Here is a 20,980-nt window from a genome sequence, read left to right as displayed (position 1 = left end):
AAGCCACTGCTCCAAAACCGCCACACAAAAGCCAGACTACGGTTTGCAACTGCCCATGGAGACAAAGATTGTACTTTTTGGAGAAATGTCCTCTGGTCTGATGAAACAAAAATAGAACTGTTTGGCCATAATGACCATCGTTATATTTGGAGGAAAAAGGGGGAGGCTTGCAAGCCGAAGAACACCATCCCAACCGTGAAGCACGGGGGTGGCAGCATCATGTTGTGGGGGTGCTTTGCTGCAGGAGGGACTCGTGCACTTCACAAAATAGATGGCTTCATGAGGAAGGACAATTATATGGATATATTGAAGCAACATCTCAAGACATCAGTCAGGAAGTTAAAGCTTGGTGGGTCTTCCAAATGGACAATGACCCCAAGCATTACTTCCAAAGTTGTGGCAAAATGGCTTAAGGACAACAAAGTCAGGGTATTGGAGTGGCCATCACAAAGCCCTGACCTCAATCCTATAGAAAATGTGTGGGCAGAACTGAAAAAGCATGTGCGAGCAAAAAGGCCTACAAACCTGACTCAGTTACACCAGCTCTGTCAGGAGGAATGGGCCAAAATTCACCCAACTTATTGTGGGAAGCATGTGGAAGACTACCTGAAACGATTGACCCAAGTTAAACAATTTAAAGGCAATGTATCAAATATTTACTGAGTGTATGTAAACTTCTGACTCACTGGGAATGTGATGAAAGAAATAAAAGCTGAAATAATGTGTATATATGTATATATGTGTAGGTGAGTGTTACCGAATCTTGTTTGTATTGCCATGCATGACCACAAATCCTTCCTTAGTGATATTAACACTGCTGTCCATGTCTTCAAACATCCAGACCAGTGTCCTCTGGGAGCTGTGGGACAGAGGGAAACCAGGGTGAATCACACACATATGCATCTCTATTGGTATCGTATTTTAAACCAACCTGGTCCTAATATATTAAAACGATACATTTGGTTCCTGTGTGTTTTCCTGTGTAGCTCCAATGCAACTCCATTACCTGTAGTTGAGGCTGTTATACATAAGCACCTCCTCTGGAGTGTAGAGGCGGATGTGATCTTTCGAGTAAGCTCCTCCGCCAACCACCTTAAAGGTATAGCTGTAGTGTAACAATTAGAGACAGTATGATATCAAGCCATGGGCTTCAACAACAGCAATTAATGTATAGAAACCACAAAGACGTTTCTTTTTATGTCTTGAGTACAAAAAGGCAGCACAAGAGGAGATGAGATTAATATGAAGGGGGAGGGGGTTTACCTCCCGAGGAATCTCTCGGACTCTCCAGAGACCATGTCCTGGATCAAGAAGAAGGGATAGAACACTGCAGACAGAGACACAATGGAGGACATGTAAATTGGGTAGGTAGTTGACGGCAGGTAGCCTAGTAGTTGGATCGAATCCCTGAGCTGACAAGGTAAAAACCTGTCCTTCTGCCCAAGCAAGGCAGTTAACCCACTGTTCCCCGGGCGCTGAAGACGTGGATGTCGATTATTGCAGCACCTCTCTGATTCAGAGGGGTTGGGTTAAATGCAGAAGACACATTTCAGTTGACTGCATTCAGTTGTACAACTGACTAGGTATCCCCCTTTCCCTATTTAGAGGGGGCTTACATTATACATTTTCACTGCCGTGCTCCCCGTCGCACTAATGTACAAGATGTATGTATGTAATTTAGATTTAGGTAGAGGGTCAAAACTTATGTCTTCGCAAACGTTGACTATTTCAAAATCAGGTTTAGTTCAGGGTCATAGTCTCACGGTCTTCGTAGTAAAAGCAAGGCATGATGGGGTCGGGTTTGGGGCAGTTGAAGTAGCGCTTGTTGTTGTTGGCACACTGCTCCAGGGTGGTTGTGATGTCAAACGCCAGGCGGTTCCCGGGAGGGCAGCCAATGTAGATGGGCACCCTGTGCAGCCCCTAAGTGGTGGTGCAAAACAAAACGGAATATCAGTTACAGGTGGCAGAGACATGTATGCCTGGTCACACTATAGGGCTGAGCTGAGCTGTATTGGGCTAGCCTGGTAACACATCCACCATAGTTGCTGGAATTGTGATGGAAAGGATGACATGAAAGGAAAATAATCGAGCCATGTGAATTATGCATTAGATGGCATTGAATGGCCTATAGCACCAGTGTTTTCAATGCATTGGGTTGTCTTGAAGTTGACCCTACTAAATGAGTATAACAAAATAGGACAGCATAGATGGAGTACAGACAACATAATACTGACTCTAAGGGCTATCCCCTGGTCTTTCTGTTGGTAGCACTTCATCTCCGAGCTGCTCACCTGCATTCACACATCAGTTCGAGAGAGAGAGAGAAAGAGACACCTGGTGGATAGAAGACTCAACAACACTACTCATAAAACATCTCCAAACATTCAGAGTTGTAGCATTCCCTGTCAAATATATGAGCCATATTGTTCCAGGCCCCCGCCGTTCGCATCTCACCCTTAGCAGGAGGTTGAAAGCCAGGAGCCCCTCACCCGCCAGCACTTGACCGGGAAACAGCCCCCTGTCTTTCACAGTCACCTGGGAACGCGGAAGAACAAAATGTTGTTATGTAATGGTAACACTATACAGTTTATCCTGTTTGCTCAGTTGGTAGAGCACGCTAGGGTCGTGGGCCATGGGTTCGATTGCCACTGGGGCCACCGATATGAAAATGCATGCATGCTCTGGATAAAAGTGTCTGCTAAATGGCAAATATTATATTACACTGAGCTGTGAGCACACTGCCACTGTGATCAACTGAAAATATGTGAAAATGAAGCTGTGTGAGAAATATGTTGTAGGTTGTAAAAGTCAAGGACATACTGAGGTATCTTAGGCTTGGTTTCTGTATGTGTTACCTTATATAACACGGCCCCTCTGTTGAAGAGCTCGTTCCTGGTCACAGACACATGGATGTAGCGGTTGTTGGATACCTCAGCTGAGAGCCAGATGTAGTTGATGTCACTGAGCTCTTTAAGGTACGACAATCATTAGAGACACACAACAAATGACGTAAAACAACATCACAGGAACGCCAACAGAATGCTCTTAAACAGTTCATTAGTATGTTGAAATGCTTTTCACTGGTGTATGACTTGAGTACAAATAGCATTCACTTTCTTTTAAATATAGCCTAATGAACATGAGCCCATTCTCTGCTCCCACCTCGGGGTTTCTCCTCCACAGAGAGGTGTTTGGCTGAGCCGCAGGCGATGTAGATGGAGAAGGAGAAGGAGGAGACCCGGTCCAGGTACACCATGTCTGGGAAGGTGATCTCCGAACTCATGTAGGCCCGGGAGTAGCCCCCAATCTCCACGTTGAAGCCTGTGGACGACACGCCGTTGCTAGCCATGTAGAAGTAGTAGTCCTGGGGAGGCAAGAGGACATGATTGGTATTAAGGGGTAAAAGGAAACTTTCATGTAGAGTGACAGATGGTGTATATATTTGTGTGTGTATCCATATGTGCGTGTGTGTTTTCTGTGCAGGGTCAAACTCTTAGAAGAAGAATCTGACCGCATATATAACTTTGTCCTTCCACCAGCGCCAGGTTGGGTTATGGACGGGGTCGCCAATGTCCTGGAAAGAGGTAAAGTCAATCAAGTCAGTATCGTTAAATCCTTCACAAAAGCAATGCCTCCTCTGGCAATCACAACAGCACTGAGGTGAGGGATTTCACCAGCCTGATGGTAGGCGGTATTTTACACTGGAGCTTGAGGAAGGAGAATGAAGGAGTAGGACACAATCCCAAATCGGCCCCTCGATTCTTCGCTCTATGCACTTGTAGAGATCTGAGGTAGATAATGGTCAAATGTTTTTTAACCCTTATTTTACCAGGTATGTTGATCGAGATGACATTCTCATTTGTAGGACCTGGGGAAATCCTCTCATCCCCACAAGTGAATTGGGGTCGACTTGGGATTGGGCGTGGTATGGAGCAGACAGACGGCTGATGTAGGCCTACCATGATGTAGTCCGAGTGCAGTTGGAGCAGGTGGTGCAGCAGGCCCTGGTAGGTGGCCAGGGAGGCAGTGGTCTGGAGGCCCAAGGAGGTGGGCACCAGGGGGGGCCGGGTCAGGTATTGCTGGATGCGGTTGTAGGGCTCTGGGTGGGGCAGGTCTGCCATGTGCTCCCAGAAGAAGGGGCAGGTCAGGGGAAAAGAGAAGGCACTGAACGACCTGGGGGGAGAGGGGAAAGGGCGGGAGAAAGGAAAATGGTAATACATACATTACATTACATTACATTACATACATACATACATATATATATATATATATATATATATATATATATATATATATATATATATATATATATATATATATATATATATATATATATATATATATATATATATATATATATATATATATATATATATATATTCGGCAAAAAATGTACATTGAAGTATAGTCAGTAGAAAACCCAGATAAAGGAACAGTACTCCAAGTGGTGGACTTTGCGGGGGGTGGTCGAGAAGTGGCTATAGGAAAGTATCTCTGGCACAGGCAGCTCCCTCTTCACCACAGAACCCTTTCCTTTAGAGTCCACTGTGTAAACCACCTAACGAGAGGAAAGAGAGACGAGAGAGGGTTTACCGTCAACCTCCCACAGGTGGAATTATACAACATCTACACTGAGAAAACGAAACATTAGGAACACCTGCTCTTTCCATTGCAAAGACTGACCAGGTGAAAGCTATGATCCCTTATTGATGTCACTTGTTAAATCTGTGTAGATGAAGGGGAGAAGACAGGTTAAAAGAAGGAGTTTTCAGCCTCCAGACAATTGAGACGTGTGCCATTCAGAGGATAAATTGACAAGACAAAAGATTTAAGTGCATTTGAAAAAGGGTATGGCACTCAGGTTTTTCACATTCAGCAGTTTCCCGTGTGTTTCAAGAATGGTCCACCACCAAAAGGACATCCAGCAAACTTGACACAACTGTGTCAAGCATTGGAGTCAACATGGGCCAGCTTCCCTGTGGAATGCTTGATACCTTGTAGAGTCCATTCCAGACAAATTGAGGCTGTTCTGAGGGCAAAAGGGGATGCAACTCAAAATTAGGAAGGTGTTCCTAATGTTCTGTACACGCAGTGTATATTCTCATGAAAACAAATAGGCCTAGTGCACACTCAGATTGTACAAGTGATGTACAACCTATTTTATATAACAACTGTGATCAAATCTTAAGACTGCCACAACTGTCTGATTCTACCACAATACACTTGTCAATCTGGTTAATCATACACATCCCTATGAGACTGATACACAATCCACGTTTATAAATTTATAATAGTTATAGGGTTACCTCCTGCAACTGTTTGTCCCAGTCGTAGAAGACAGTGAGCAGGCTGTGGGTCATGGAGTAGGAGCTGTCGCCCTTCAGAGCCTGCAGGCTAGAGAAGGCCTGCCAGCCCAGGGAGGGGCGCACTCGCATTACCTGGTCCACGCCCTCCTGCCCCCACCACAGCTGAAACACACACACGTGCACACAAACAAACATGCTCACACACACTCATTTTATATTGTCACAAATTAGTGTTTCATATCACAAAAGTTTGTAACACAAATACACGTAATTTCACAATGAATGAGCAAAAAAGTACTTCACACGGATATACCTCTTCGGTCTCTGTGACGAAGGCGAACTCTCCGTGGTAGGACAGAGTGAAGTACTTGATCATCTGATCCAGAGGGAAGCCATTAAAGAACAGGTAGCTCATCCCCTGGTCTTGACTGTTGGGAACCACAGACAAACGATGGACAATGACTTTCTGCAAATATGATCTACCTTCATGCAAGCATCATGCATGTACAATTGAAGTCGGAAGTGTACATACACCTTAGCCAAATACATTTAAACTCAGGTTTTCACAATTCCTGACATTTAATCCTAGTAAAAATTCCATGTTTTAGGTCAGTTAGGATCACCACTTTATTTTAAGAATGTGAAATGTCAGAAAAACAGTAGAGATTTTTATTTATTTCAGCTTTTATTTATTTCATCACATTTCCAGTGGGACAGAAGTTTACATACACTCAATTAGTATTTGGTAGCATTGCCTTTAAATTGTTTAACTTGGGTCAAACATTTCAGGTAGCCTTCCATAAGCTTCCCACAATATGTTGGGTGAATTTTGGCCCATTCCTCCTGACAGAGCTGGTGTAACTGAGTCAGGTTTGTATGCCTCCTTGCTCGCACATGCTTTTTCAGTTCTGCCCACACATTTTCTATAGGATTGAGGTCAGGGCTTTGTGATGGCCACTCCAATACCTTGACTTTGTTGTCCTTAGGCCATTTTGCCACAACTTTGGAAGTATGCTTGGGGTCATTGCCCATTTGGAAGACCCATTTGCAACCAAGCTTTAACTTTAACTCTCCTCTCCGTGAGTTTGTCCAGAATTGGTTGCATTTGGGATGGGAGTGTCTAAAATGACAATTGATATATATCATTGGGTGGGGGTAATGTCTTGGTACCACTTTGTACCAAGAACGAGATAAGAGCTTTGTTTAGCCAATGCTGTCTGGCTATGGGATACTCCTCTCTGAAGTAAAGTCTTTCTTTGTGTAAGTTCCTAAGACCTGTGGTTTGTCATGTCGTCTAGGGGGGGGTGGATCTTTGCTATAAAAGATCTCAGTTGCCATTATGATGACCACTCTCAACTTTTCATTAGAGATACTGAAATGTTGAAAGTCAAAATGCTATTGCAAAAGCTTAATTATTATTAAAGGTGAAGATTAAGCATAACTCTGACTGGTGTGTGATTTGCTCTCTCATCATTTGGTAATTAAGGACATTTCCATGACAGATGTTGCTTCAATATATCCACAGAATTTTACTTCCTCATGATGCCATCTATTTTGTGAAGTGCACTTGTCCCTCCTGCAGCAAAGCACCCCCACAACAAGATGCTTCCACCTCCGTGCTTCACGGTTGGGATGGTGTTCTTCAGCTTGCAAGCCTCCCCCTTTTTCCTCCAAACATAACGATGGTCATTATGGCCAAACAGTTCTATTTTTGTTTCATCAGATCAGAGGACATTTCTCCAAAAAGTACAATCTTTTTCCCCATGTGCAGTTGCAAACCGTAGTCTGGCTTTTTTTATGGCAGTTTTGGAGCAATGGCTTCTTCCTTGCTGAGCGGCCTTTCAGGTTATGTCGATATAGGACTCATTTTACTGTGGATATAGGTACTTTTGTACCTGTTTCCTCCAGCATCTTCACGAGATGCTTTGCTGTTGTTCTGAGATTGATTTGCACTTTTCGCACCAAAGTACGTTCATCTCTAGGAGACAGAACGCGTCTCCTTCCTGAATGGTAATGACAGCTGCGTGGTCCCATGGTGTTTATACTTGTGTACTATAGTTTGTACAGATGCACGTGGTATCTTCAGGCGTTTGGAAATTGCTCCCAAGGATGAACCAGACTTGTGGAGGTCTAAAAAAAACTTCTGAGGTCTTGTATTTCTTTTGATTTTCCCATGATGTCAAGAAAATAAGCACTGAGTTGAAAGGTAGGCCTTGAAATACATCCACAGGTACACCTCCAATTGACTCAAATTATGTCAATTAGCCTATCAGAAGCTTCTAAAGCCATAACATCATTTTCTGGAATATTCCAAGCTGTTTAAAGGCACAGTCAACTTAGGTTATGTAAACTTCTTTGGAATTGTGATACGGTGAATTATAAGTGAAATAATGTCTGTAAACAATTGTTGGAGAAATTACTTGTGTCATGCACAAAGTAGATGACCTAACCGACTTGCCAAAACTATAGTTTGTTAACAAGACATTTGTGGAGTGGTTGAAAAAGGAGTTTTAATGACTCCAACCTAAGTGTATGTAAACTTCCGACTTCAACTGTACCTGCGTTTACACACACATGCACCAGGGTTTCCGTTAGCCGGTAGTAGCTGGCTTTTGGCAGATAAAAAAAATTATAAACCGAGAAATAAACTTGGTGTCAGCTAATTATCTGAAAAAAATAAAAATAAAATGCCATTGCAAAATAATGCTTTTTAGCCTATTCATTTATGAAAATACCAGTTGATGCAAATACATTTGACCACTCATTTATCGGTCTATGGGTTACTTTGCATAATTTAGAGGAATTAAATGGCCAGATGTATTTTCATTAGTCGTTATGATTATTATTTATCACATGTGCACAGCATACAGATAAGAGAGTCTAGTTAAAGCTGAAAATCTGTTTCAGCTTCTGTTGCAGCTGGAGTGAAATGTGTTTATTTTTATCCCAATCATTGCGCAAACAATTCTAAATTAAATCGCATGTTAAAAACAGTTTTAATAGCCACGGCTAAAAAGAGCTACTATTTTTATTTCTCAACTGTAATTGAAGCACACTTCCCCTTTGCCATTCAAGTGCATATAACGGTAGGCAGGCTTCAGCTCGTCACACACCACTTTGCAATGAGCTGGAGGCAGTATGCATTTTGAAAACATACACTTATTTATTTGAAACCTGATCATTTTACGACATATTATGAGGAATGTTCACCTTGCTTCAAAGCGGCCTAGCCAAAACACAACCAAACATGGGAGGTAATTATTTCATAAATATGCCATTGAAACAAGTAGCCCATTTTCTCATGTTCTATTGGTTTTCAAATCAACTTTCTTTCATTGTCCAGTAGCCAAAGGCACAAACCTGCGCATTGCTCCGCTTATAATGTGAAGAAATAATGGTTTATCAACATTTTAAGCGAAACATTCTGATCTGTTGCATCAGCCTCATGGCTTATTTTTTTTGCCTTGGCCTACTGGTTACATGAATGTGGGATATATCATCCCAGAGTCTGTTTGGAATAGGCTATTTAGAATAGGTCAACTTTTCTACTATGGGGGATAATAGATTGACATAGACTAGTGATTTTGCTGTTCATTAGGCCTAACGTTACTCGTCATTTTATTCTAAAACGGAATTGTTAAGTACGCACGCAGTTGAATCATCGAGTTGCATATTCTGTTAATAGGATTAATTAAGTTGACATTTTAGTCATTTAGCAGATGCTCTTATCTAGTTAGTGCATTCATCTAAAGACAGTTAGGTGGGACAAACACATGACAGGCATAGACAGTAAATTCTTCCTCAAAGTAGTCAGAGCTAGAAGGGGGGGCGGGGCGCTCAAGGTGAGGCGGATTATTTAAGATACTGCTTGAAGAGGTAGGATTTCAGGGGTGTTCCGAAGATGGGAAGGGACTCTGCTGTCTTAGCATCAGGGGGAAGCTGGTTCCACCATTGGGGTACCAGGAAAGTGAAGAGCTTGGACTGGGCTGAGCGGGAGCTGCCCTAGGGATGGGAGGGCAAAGAGACCTGGAGGTGGCAGAACAGAGTGCTTGGGTTGGGGTGTAGGGTTTGAGCATAGCCTGAAGGTAGGGATGGGCAGTTCCTCTTGCTGTTCCATAGGTAAGCACCATGGTCTTGTAGTGGATGCGAGCTACAAGTGGAAGCCAGGGGAGTGTGTGGAGGAGCGGGGTGACATGAGAGAACTTGGAAAGGTTGAAAACCAGGTGGGCTGCAGTGTTCTGGATAAGTTGCAGGAGTTTGATGGTACAAGCGGGGAGCCCAACCAACAGCGAGTTGCAGTAGTGCAGACGGGAGAGGACAAGTGTCTGGATTAGGACTTTCGCCACTTCCTGTGTGAGGTACGGTCGTACTCTACGGATGTTGTAGAGCATGAACCTGCAGGACTGAGTTACTGCTTTGATGTTTGCAGAAAATGACAGGGTGTTGTCCAGGGTCACGCCAAGGTTCTTTGCACTCTGGGAGGGCGACACTGTGGAGTTGTCAACCGTGATGGAGAGGTGATTTCTGTCATTCTGAGAACCGTGGGTGTCTGGTAAATTAAAATAATGCCAGCCAAATGTTCGGCGCCACATTTTCCTAATGGAAACCCTTACACGAACGTTATGCACACACTTCTGCTACTTTCTAGCCTTTATTTCAGAGGCGGTTTCAGTTGTGTGTGCTCACAGTCCTGTCGCTCAAATCTATAGCTATATGAACCCTAAATGTAAGCTAGCCGCTCTCTCTCTCTCTCTCTCTCACACACACACACAGCTGAATACCCACGAGCAGAGCAGAGCGTTGCCCCAGATGTAGAGGATGGCACTGATGGGGTTGAACACCATGCCCCTCAAGTGCAGAGTCACTGTGACATTTTCCTGAGTCTTGGTCACCACCGTGAACGAGTCTCCACTGCCTGCACAAACACACACCGTTACTCACCCTAATGTAAAACAAGTCAATATTTCACATAATACAGTGAGGGAAAAAAGTATTTGATCCCCTGCTGATTTTGTACTTTTGCCCACTGACAAAGAAATGATCCGTCTATAATGGTAATGGTAGGTTTATTTGAACAGTGAGAGACAGAATAACAAAAAAAAACAGAAAAAAGCATGTCAAAAATGTTATAAATTGATTTGCATTTTAAATGGGGGAAATAAGTATATGACCCCCTCTCAATCAGAAAGATTTCTGGCTCCCAGGTGTCTTTGATTGGAACGAACTACAAAAATCTCTGAAACTTGAAACACTTATCTCCCTCACTAGCTTTAAGCACCAGCTGTCAGAGCAGCTCACAGACAAACAACTACCTCTTTCCCTACTGTATTTATTTTATTTATTTTGCTCCCCATTATTTTTATTTCTACTTTGCACATTCTTCCACTGCAAATCTACCATTCCAGTGTTTTACTTGCTATATTGTATTTACTTTGCCACCATGGCCTTTTTTTTGCCTTTACCTCCCTTATCTCACCTCATTTGCTCACATCGTATATAGACTTGTTTCTACTGTATTATTGACTGTATGTTTGTTTTACTCCATGTGTAACTCTGTGTCGTTGTATGTGTCGAACTGCTTTGCTTTATCTTGGCCAGGTCGCAATTGTAAATGAGAACTTGTTCTCAACTTGCCTACCTGGTTAAATAAAGGTGAAATAAAATAAAAAATGATACACGTAACGAGCTGAGATTAGGAGCACACTCTTAAAGGGAGTGCACCTAATCTCAGCTTGTTACCTGTATAAAAGACACCTGTCCACAGAAGCAATCAATCAATCAGATTCCAAACTCTCCACCATGGCCAAGACCAAAGAGCTCTCCAAGGATGTCAGGGACAAGATTGTAGACCTACACAAGGCTGGAATTGTAACGGTTGTCTTGGGAAGAAGCAGAGGACCAAAGCGCAGCGTGGTAAGGGTTCATCTTATTTTAATGAAACTGAACACTTTCAAAAACAAAACAACAAAGTGAAACCGAAACAGTTCTATCTGGTGCAGACACACAAAGACTGAAAATAACCACCCACAAAACACAATAGAAAACAGGCTACCTAAATATGGTTCTCAATCAGGGACAACGATTGACAGCTGCCTCTGATTGAGAACCATATCAGGCCAAACACAGAAATAGAAAATCATAGAAAAACTAACATAGACAACCCACCCAACTTACGCCCTGACCATACTAAAACAAAAGACAAAACAAAGGAACTAAGGTCAGAACGTGACAGTACCCCCCCCCCCCCCCCCCAAAGGTGAACCTATAGGGGAGGGTCTGGGTGGGCGTCTGTCCGCTCTGGCACGGGACGTGGACCCCACTTCACAGTTTTTCTCCGCCTCATTGTCCGCCTCCGTGGCCTCTTAAACACGGCGAACTTCGCCACGGACCTCGGACTGGGGACCCTAGAAATGGGTCCCGGACAGGGGGGAGACTCCGGCGGCTCCAGAGTGAAGGGCGATTCTGGCGGCTCCTGGCTGACTGACGGCTCTGGCGGCCCAGGACAGGCGGGCGGCTCTGGCGGCCCAGGACAGGCGGGCGGCTCTGGCGGCCCAGGACAGGCGGGCGGCTCTGGCGGCCCAGGACAGGCGGGCGGCTCTGGCGGCCCAGGACAGGCGGGCGGCTCTGGCGGCCCAGGACAGGCGGGCGGCTCTGGCGGCCCAGGACAGGCGGGCGGCTCTGGCGGCCCAGGACAGGCGGGCGGCTCTGGCGGCCCAGGACAGGCGGGCGGCTCTGGCGGCCCAGGACAGGCGGGAGGCTCTGGCGGCCCAGGACAGGCGGGAGGCTCTGGCGGCCCAGGACAGGCGGGAGACTCTGGCGGCCCAGGACAGGCGGGAGACTCTGGCGGCCCAGGACAGGCGGGAGACTCTGGCGGCCCAGGACAGGCGGGAGACTCTGGCGGCCCAGGACAGGCGGGAGACTCTGGAAGCGCTGGACAGGCGGGAGCACCTGTAGGGAGAAGACGGAGAGACAGCCTGGTGTGGGGGGCTGCCACAGGAGGGCTGTTGCGTGGAGGTGGCACCGGATAGACCGGACCGTGCAGGCGCACTAGAGCTCTTGAGCACCGAGCCTGCCCAACCTTACCTGGTTGAATGCTCCCCGTAGCCAGGCCAGTGCGGCGAGGTGGAATTGCCCGCACTGGGCTGTGCTGGCGAACCGGGGACACCATGCGTAAGGCTGGTGCCATGTACGCCGGCCCAAGGAGACGCACTGGAAACCAGATGCGTAGAGCCGGGTTCATGGCACCTGGCTCGATGCCCACTCTAGCCCGGCCGATACGAGGAGCTGGAATGTACCGCACTATGCACACACATCGGGGACACCGTGCGCTCCACCGCATAACACGGTGCCTGCCTGGTCCCTCTCTCTCTCCGGTAAGCACGGGGAGTTGGTTCAGGTCTCCTACCTGACTTCGCCACACTCCCCCCCACGCTGCTTGGTCCATTTTTGGTGGGTGTTTCTGGTAACGGTTGTCTTGGGAAGAAGGAGAGGACCAAAGAGCAGCATCGTAAGGGTTCATCTTATTTTAATGAAACTGAACACTTTCAAAAACGAGGAATGGGCTACAAGACCATCGCCAAGCAGCTTGGTGAGAAGGTGACAACAGTTAGTGTGATTATTCGCAAATGGAAGAAACACAAAAGAACTGTCAATCTCCCTCGGCCTGGGGCTCCATGCAATGATCTCAAGGCAGCTGGGACCATAGTCACCAAGAAAAGAATTGGGAACACTACGCCGTGAAGGACTGAAATCCTGCAGCGCCCGCAAGGTCCCCCCCTGCTCAAGAAAGCACATATACATGCCCGTCTGAGGACAACTGGGTGAAAGTGCTGTGGTCAGATGAGACCAAAATGGAGCTCTTTGGCATCAACTCAACGTGATTGGAGGAGGAGGAATGCTGCCTATGACCCCAAGAACACCATCCCCACCGTCAAACATGGAGGTGGAAACATTATGCTTTGGGGGTGTTTTTCTGCTAAGGGGACAGGACAACTTCACCGCATCAAAGGGACGATGGAAGGGGCCATGTACCGTCAAATCTTGGGTGAGAACCTCCTTCCCTCAGCCAGGGTATTGAAAATGGGTCGTGGATGGGTATTCCAGCATGACAATGACCCAAAACACACAGCCAAGGCAACAAAGGAATGGCTAAAGAAGCACATTAAGGTCCTGGAGTGGCCTAGCCAGTCTCCAGACCTTAATCCCATAGAAAATCTACGGAGGGAGCTGAAGTTTCGATTTGCCAAACGTCAGCCTCGAAACCTTGACTTGGAGAAGATCTGCAAAGAGAAGTGGGACAAAATCCCTCCTGAAATGTGTGCAAACCTGGTGGCCAACTACAAGAAACATCTGACCTCTGATTGCCAACAAGGGTTTTGCAACCAAGTACTAAGTCGTGTTTTGCAGAGTGGTCAAATACTTATTTCCCTCATTCAAATGCAAATCAATTTATAAAATTTTTGACATGTGTTTTTCTGGATTTTTTTGTTGTTATTCTGTCTCTCACTGTTCAAATAAACCTATCATTAAAATTATAGACTGATCATTTCTTTGTCAGTGGGCAAATGTGCAAAATCAGCAGGGGATCAAATACTTTTTTCCCTCACTGTATAATACATAATATTAATGTGGTCACGCTGTCGCTCAATAGTTTAGCTTCCTCGTTCAAGAGTTCACACTGGAACTCAATCTTGCATCCTCTGTCTTGCAAACACACGTGCCCGTCCTCTGGAAACACCTTAGCCAGCTGCACCACCGAAAAGCTAGCGGGTGGGGGTATTTCAACCTGAGGAGTGAGTCTAAACCAACTCAACTCAGTTACAAAATGCAAAACATATATAAGAGCGGCAGAAAATACCTTTTGGTATATACTTGGGCAAGGTGTCGCCAAGGTGGAAATTATTGTCTGCAAAGACCAGAAACAGTCTTATTATTACATGTCCTACTTCTCACACCACTCTGTTACATTGAACTTATAGTGTGCAGACTTTCGGGCTTCAAAGTTTCTGTAAATCATCTGAAATAACATGTTACTACTGTACCTAATATGAGGAGGTGGTAGGAGTGGGCCTGTTTATTGTCCGGTAGCAGTTCGAGGAGAACCAAGTCAATCAGGTGGTTGTGGGAAGAATCCTGGGCTGCCCATTTGACCTGGCAGGCTTTACCTGAGGATAATATACACATGAGGGGTGAATCTAAACAGTTCAGACCTGGGTTCAAATACTACTTGAATTCATTCAAATACTTCCAGCGTTTGCTTGAGCACCAAATGGGCAGGGTTAGCACCTTTGTAACTATTTTATTGGTTAATTAAGCCAGGAAAGTTCAATCAAGAACAGATAAAGCATTTCAAATAATTTAAAATACAATTTTACCCAGGTGTGCAGACAATGAAAAATAATATATCATAACACAACCATCAGTTAGCCTACATTAGACAGTCAATTTTTTTTTTATATAAAACATTCATGGTAATTCATGGAAATATAGTGGCTGGTGAACTCACTGTTCATAAACTCGCAAGCAGTGCTGCCCTTGGAGTCTAGCAACTGAGTAAACGTCACATCCCCATCTGTTGGGGAAATTGAACCGTGGAAAATAATAAGAGAAGTAAAGAATAAGAGAATTGTGTGATAAGAAAAAAACTGAGAAGTAAATCCCAAAGAGACAGCTAAGCATTTAGCCGGAATAAAAAAATAATCATATCTGACAGCCAGAGATTTGGGACTGACTGGCTGACTGATTCATTGTTTGACTAATTGACTGGCTACCTGTCTGCTTGAATAACTAACTAACTGACTGACTGACTGACCGTAGACCTGGGCCCTGTAGAGGGTGCCCTTCTGCCACCCTCCTCCCAGGATGTAGAAGAACTCGGTGCCGTGGTACGGGATGAACACAGGCACCATGCGGGACACGCACACTGTGCGCAGCACCTGCTGCCACGCCTCTGACACAGGGTAGAGAGAGGGGGATACGGAGAGTTTTAATGGAGCCATGTACGGTTTTGTTAGTGGATCTGATTGCTATGGCCACAAAGAGACTTTGTGCCCAAAATTTTGCCACTGTTTTTTTTCCAATGTGAGTCATCCATTGACAGTATTTTTACATATGCAGCTGATCCAAAAATAGTTGAGTTGTTTAACTTGGACAGAAACATACAATTCATGAATGAATATGCAATTTCATCTGTGTTCATGCGTCTCTAGGTGCTGTAGTCTCAGTTTGAGAATCAACTATGCAATTTCTAGGACAAAGTCTAGGACAAAAAGGCTTCTCAACAATTTTTTACCCCCAAGACTCCTGAACAGGTAATCAAATGGCTATCTGGACAATTTGCATTGTGTGCCCCACCCAACCCCTATTTTTACGCTGCTGCTACTCTCTGTTTATCATATATGCATAGTCACTTTAACTATACATTCATGTACATACTACCTCAATTGGGCCGACCAACCAGTGCTCCCACACATTGGCTAACAGGGCTATCTGCACTGTGTCCCACCACCCACCACCCACCACCCGCCAACCCCTCTTTTACGCTACTGCTACTCTCTGTTCATCATATATGCATAGTCACTTTAAACATATCTACATGAACATACAGTGGGGCAAAAAAGTATTTAGTCAGCCACCAATTGTGCAAGTTCTTCCACTTAAAAAGATGAGAGAGGCCTGTAATTTTCATCATAGGTACACATCAACTATGACAGACAAAATGAGAAAAAAAATTCTCCAGAAAATTGCATTGTAGGATTTTTTATGAATTTATTTGCAAATTATGGTGGAAAATAAGTATTTGGTCAATAACAAAAGTTTATCTCAATACTTTGTTATATACCCTTTGTTGGCAATGACAGAAGTCAAACGTTTTCTGTAAGTCTTCACAAGGTTTTCACACACTGTTGCTGGTATTTTGGCCCATTCCTCCATGCAGATCTCCTCTAGAGCAGTGATGTTTTGGGGCTGTTGCTGGGCAACACGGACTTTCAACTCCCTCCAAAGATTTTCTATGGGGTTGAGATCTGGAGACTGGCTAGGCCACTCCAGGACCTTGAAATGCTTCTTACGAAGCCACTCCTTTGTTGCCTGGGCGGTGTGTTTGGGATCATTGTCATGCTGAAAGACCCAGCCACGTTTCATCTTCAATGCCCTTGCTGATGGAAGGAGGTTTTCACTCAATCTCACAATACATGGCCCCATTCATTCTTTCCTTTACACGGATCAGTCGTCCTGGTCCTTTTGCAGAAAAACAGGCCCAAAGCATGATGTTTCCACCCCCATGCTTCACAGTAGGTATGGTGTTCTTTGGATGCAACTCAGCATTATTTGTCCTCCAAACACAACGAGTTGAGTTTTTACCAAAAAGTTATATTTTGGTTTAATCTGACCATATGACATTCTCCCAATCTCCAAATGCTCTCTAGCAAACTTCAGACGGGCCAGGACATGTACTGGCTTTAGCAGGGGGACACGTCTGGCACTGCAGGATTTGAGTCCCTTGCGGCGTAGTGTGTTACTGATGGTAGGCTTTGTTACTTTGGTCCCAGCTCTCTGCAGGTCATTCACTAGGTCCCCCGGTGTGGTCATTTTGACCCCACGGGGTGAGATCTTGCGTGGAGCCCCAGATCGAGGGAGATTATCAGTGGTCTTGTATGTCTTCCATTTCCTAATGACTGCTCCCACAGTTGATTTCTTCAAACCAAGCTGCTTACCTATTGCAGATTCAGTCTTCCCAGCCTGGTGCAGGTCTACAATTTTGTTTCTGGTGTCCTTTGACAGCTCTTTGGTCTTGGCCATAGTGGAGTTTGGAGTGTGACTGTTTGAGGTTGTGGACAGGAGTCGTTTATACTGATAACAAGTTCAAACAGGTGCCATTAATACAGGTAAACGGGTGGAGGACAGAGGAGCCTCTTAAAGAAGAAATTACAGGTCTGTGAGAGCCAGAAATCTTGCTTGTTTGTAGGTGACCAAATACTTATTTTCCACCATAATTTGCAAATAAATTCATTAAAAATCCTACAATGTGATTTTCTGGATTTTATTTCCTCATTTTGTTTGTCATAGTTGAGGTGTACCTATGATGAAAATTACAGGCCTCTCTCTCATCTTTTTAAGTGGGAGAACTTGCACAATTGGTGGCTGACTAAATACTTTTTTGCCCCACTGTACTACCTCAATCAGCCTGACCAACCAGTGTCTGTATGTAGCCTCGCTACTTTTATAGCCTCGCTACTGTATATAGCCTGTCTTTTTACTGTTCTTCTATTTCTTTACCTACCTATTGTTCACCTAATACCTTTTTTGCACTATTGGTTAGAGCCTGTAAGTAAGCATTTCACCTGTTGTATTCGGCGCACGTGACAAATAAACTTTGATTTGATTTATTCTGTGGACACAGGGGACAGAGATTCCCGATTTCATGTTCCAGTGTGTAAGCAGGGTGAATGGGAGCCAGCGGTGTCTGACGGTGTGCTGGTACCTGAGGGCGGGGCTCTTAGAGGCAGCAGAGAGAAGTTGCCCACGAAGCGGTGCAGCAGCTGGTTCTGGCGGATGAACAGGGAGCTCTCTGTGGAGATTGCCTCCAAGATCATGGAGGAGAACTCCACCTGGGGGCAGTTCAGGGAGCCCGCCCAACAGCTCTCGATGCCCACCTAAGTGTAAACCGTGGGGGTCAATTCCATGTAAATTCAGGTAGTAAACTGAAATTACAATGTTTTTCTTATGGAGAAGCATTCAGGAAAATTGGAATTGAAATTGACTAAAATGAAACGTTTGCTTGAGCCTGCTTGGTGTGACAGATGGGCAGGGTTTGCACTTTAAGGACTATTCCATTAGTTCCATTGCACAATGCAAGAGCAATCAAGCACAACTAAAGCTTTCAAACATTTTCATCTTTATGTATAGTTTAAAAAAAATTCACCTTGTGGAATAATCTCAAACTCTCCAAAATTGGATGACTTGGTGCCTCTATAGCAATTCAGGCAGCTGATTTTTGACGAAGAATGTGTTTGCCTTCCATGAATGTATCTCTGTTTTGCATAATGTATTGTATTGACTTTTATTTTTGTAATTACAGGGCTAATCTGCAAAATAGACCTTGGTCTCAGCATGACTCCCTGACAAAATAGATTGACCTTTTTTCAAATGCTATTTGAACCCAGGTCTGCTGGGTACACAGTACTACACACTCACACAAACAGTCAATGAGCCTGCATCTTTATACTATGTGACTGGTTTTACCTCGATGGGGGAGGTGTGCTGGAACTCTGTGGCGGTCATCAGAACAGCCTTGAAGCCAGGAATACCAGGGAGGATGAGGACGGGAGAACTCTGCACCACCGCCCACAGAGGGCGAGAGGGACTGCCCAAAACCATCATGTCCTCCAGTGCTGGCATCTATAGACATACGAACAGAGAGAGATAGAAAGAGCAGAACACTGTATATACATTTGAAATATCATAAATAATCTATACATTAACAATTACTCGTGGATAATCAACTTCAATACATTTGTTTACATGTCTTTAAAAATCCTTCCTTCAGAAGACACCTAGTGCAAAACATTTTCACACAAAACCATCTACAGAATGTCTGTTAGCTTAATTTTCTCTCTCCTTCTTCTTTGTGGATCTGTCTGTTCCTCACCTCCGTACCAAAGGAGATCTCCGTCTCCCCTCTGTCAGTGGTGCGCACATAGCCATTAACATTCACTGCAAAGCTGCTCACACAAACACAGACACAGCATGCAGTTCAGCAGTCATGTAGAGAGAGAGTCATGATCTTGGTTCTGGCCCCGAATGCTGATTGGCTGACAGCCATGGTATATCAGACCGTATACCATGGGTATGACAAAACGTTTATTTTTACTGCTCTAATTACGTTGGTAACCAGTTTATAATAGCAATAAGACACCTCAGGGGTTTGTGGCATATGGCCAAAATATACACAGCTACGGGCTGTGTCCAGGGACTCCGCGATGCGTTGTGCATAAGAAAAGCCCTTAGCCGTGGTATATTGGCCATATACCACACTCCCTCGTGCCTTATTGCTTAATAGACATACCCCAAAAAATATTCTCTAGATGAGAATTCAATAGTAAACTTTTACGTGTGGCCGATTTGACATCCTGTAAAGTGAAGCAAGTACATGACCAACGCTAGGCACGCACTGTGTGGTATAGGCCTATGGATGCATGCACATTTAAATACACAAACAGTTGTCACTGACCTTCTCTCAGGCACCAGTTGACCCTGGCCATTTGACACCACTTGAACCCTGTATACTACCGACCCATTAAGGATGGGCATGGGAGCATACCAACCCAGCTGGCACAGGTCGCTGTCACAGGGCACTGCAGGGGGAAACACACACACTTGACGTTCCTGACCGGGAGCACAAATGAACATGAGTGAATTCCACTCTACAAACAGACCACACATGTAGCTCATAAAAACTCGGCCTAGTTCAAATCAACATGCAAGACAAAACTGACACACATGCACACACACCACTGTCCAGCAGGGGGGCTGTGGTAAGGATGATCTGCAGTCTCTGCGATTTGAGGCGGATGGGGTGGACAGGTTCCTGGAAGGTCAGGACTACATTGGGGGTCAACCCTGTGAGAAGGGCCTCCCGAATGGCACGCTTAGAAGACTCCTGTATGTAGATGTAGATTCTTCTTCTAGTCAATGTGTTTGCATTCAAAATAAGTCATATTAAAGGATGTAAGAGGTGTTATGTTACCTTTGAACCACACAGTAGGTCTATGCGTAGATAGTAAGGGAAGCCAAGATAACTCTGCAGAACAGAAACTGTGCACAGTTAACCAGTGAAGAATCTTCCTCTAGTTACAAGGTATAAATCTCAACCACTGTACTTCGACTGGGTTGGAAACTCACAGTGGTACTCTCCTGGGTGTTGACTGGCTGGTCAGTCAGAGTCTTTATAATATCCTGAACCTTGGTGCTGAACTGCTGCATCTCTATGCCTCCTGACAGGGTGGTCAGAGGACTTTCAAAGTTACAGGTTGAAATGCGGTTGAGGGGGTCACCGATTTCACAAAGACTGACACCCCATTCACACTCTCCTCTAGCTGCTCCTCCTAATCCTCTTCCACACAGAACGCTCAGAATGAGGGAGACCTGGATGGTCCACATTTCTAAAATGGACAAAACCAAAAAACAATGTTGATATTTGTGTGAAATTAAATTCAACTTTGCTAGCAAGTTAACCGTTAGCTAACAAAGAGTTGACTACAAATATCTACACAGGTGGTTAGTTATATAAGATAATAAAAGTATGAGCGTAAAAGTAGCTGGCTAGCTACTTACTGCAAAAGTAATTTCTTTCACCAATTTAACATTATTGTGTACTGTAACGTTAGCTAGATAACGTTAGCTAACTATGCATTAGTTAGCTAGCTCGCATTGAGTAACGTTAGACATGAACGTCACCAAAACTTCTGACACAAGTCAAATTCAATCAAAATTACTTAGCTAATTCGCGAATTTGTTTCAACATCTGAGTATATAGTTTACACCTGTAGCTAGCTTAACAGTTATGAATAGACAAAGAAAGAGCCTACTTTTCACTCAATTGGGGACAACGGACATTCCCTCATGCCATGGCCTCACCAAGCAAATCAGATAAGCACATTAAAACGGCACTGTCG

General features: G+C 44.6%; 1 protein-coding gene across 1 annotated transcript in view; it reads right to left on the bottom strand.

Moving 5' to 3' along the window:
• Window positions 1-20,980, bottom strand: part of LOC109873408 (cation channel sperm-associated protein subunit gamma) — a 25,024-nt gene extending 4,044 nt beyond the window's left edge. Inside the window, exons 1-26 of the mRNA XM_031807558.1 lie at window positions 20,894-20,980; window positions 20,208-20,467; window positions 20,053-20,106; window positions 19,818-19,965; window positions 19,537-19,660; window positions 18,955-19,027; window positions 18,549-18,704; window positions 17,788-17,959; window positions 15,118-15,255; window positions 14,812-14,877; window positions 14,348-14,470; window positions 14,164-14,211; window positions 10,092-10,221; window positions 5,620-5,734; window positions 5,307-5,468; window positions 4,440-4,558; window positions 3,960-4,173; window positions 3,512-3,574; window positions 3,163-3,364; window positions 2,856-2,968; window positions 2,455-2,535; window positions 2,235-2,291; window positions 1,764-1,920; window positions 1,264-1,327; window positions 1,007-1,105; window positions 758-859 (exon numbers count right to left, since the gene is read on the bottom strand). Of these exons, the coding sequence (XP_031663418.1) occupies window positions 758-859; window positions 1,007-1,105; window positions 1,264-1,327; window positions 1,764-1,920; window positions 2,235-2,291; window positions 2,455-2,535; window positions 2,856-2,968; window positions 3,163-3,364; window positions 3,512-3,574; window positions 3,960-4,173; window positions 4,440-4,558; window positions 5,307-5,468; window positions 5,620-5,734; window positions 10,092-10,221; window positions 14,164-14,211; window positions 14,348-14,470; window positions 14,812-14,877; window positions 15,118-15,255; window positions 17,788-17,959; window positions 18,549-18,704; window positions 18,955-19,027; window positions 19,537-19,660; window positions 19,818-19,965; window positions 20,053-20,106; window positions 20,208-20,465 (3,038 nt within the window). The 5' untranslated portion in view covers window positions 20,466-20,467; window positions 20,894-20,980. The remainder of the gene's footprint in view (window positions 1-757; window positions 860-1,006; window positions 1,106-1,263; window positions 1,328-1,763; window positions 1,921-2,234; window positions 2,292-2,454; window positions 2,536-2,855; window positions 2,969-3,162; window positions 3,365-3,511; window positions 3,575-3,959; window positions 4,174-4,439; window positions 4,559-5,306; window positions 5,469-5,619; window positions 5,735-10,091; window positions 10,222-14,163; window positions 14,212-14,347; window positions 14,471-14,811; window positions 14,878-15,117; window positions 15,256-17,787; window positions 17,960-18,548; window positions 18,705-18,954; window positions 19,028-19,536; window positions 19,661-19,817; window positions 19,966-20,052; window positions 20,107-20,207; window positions 20,468-20,893) is intronic.

This window comes from Oncorhynchus kisutch, linkage group LG28 (genome assembly GCF_002021735.2).
Source record: "Oncorhynchus kisutch isolate 150728-3 linkage group LG28, Okis_V2, whole genome shotgun sequence".
Lineage (NCBI taxonomy): Eukaryota > Metazoa > Chordata > Actinopteri > Salmoniformes > Salmonidae > Oncorhynchus > Oncorhynchus kisutch.
This window is presented reverse-complemented; position numbering and strand designations above follow the sequence as displayed.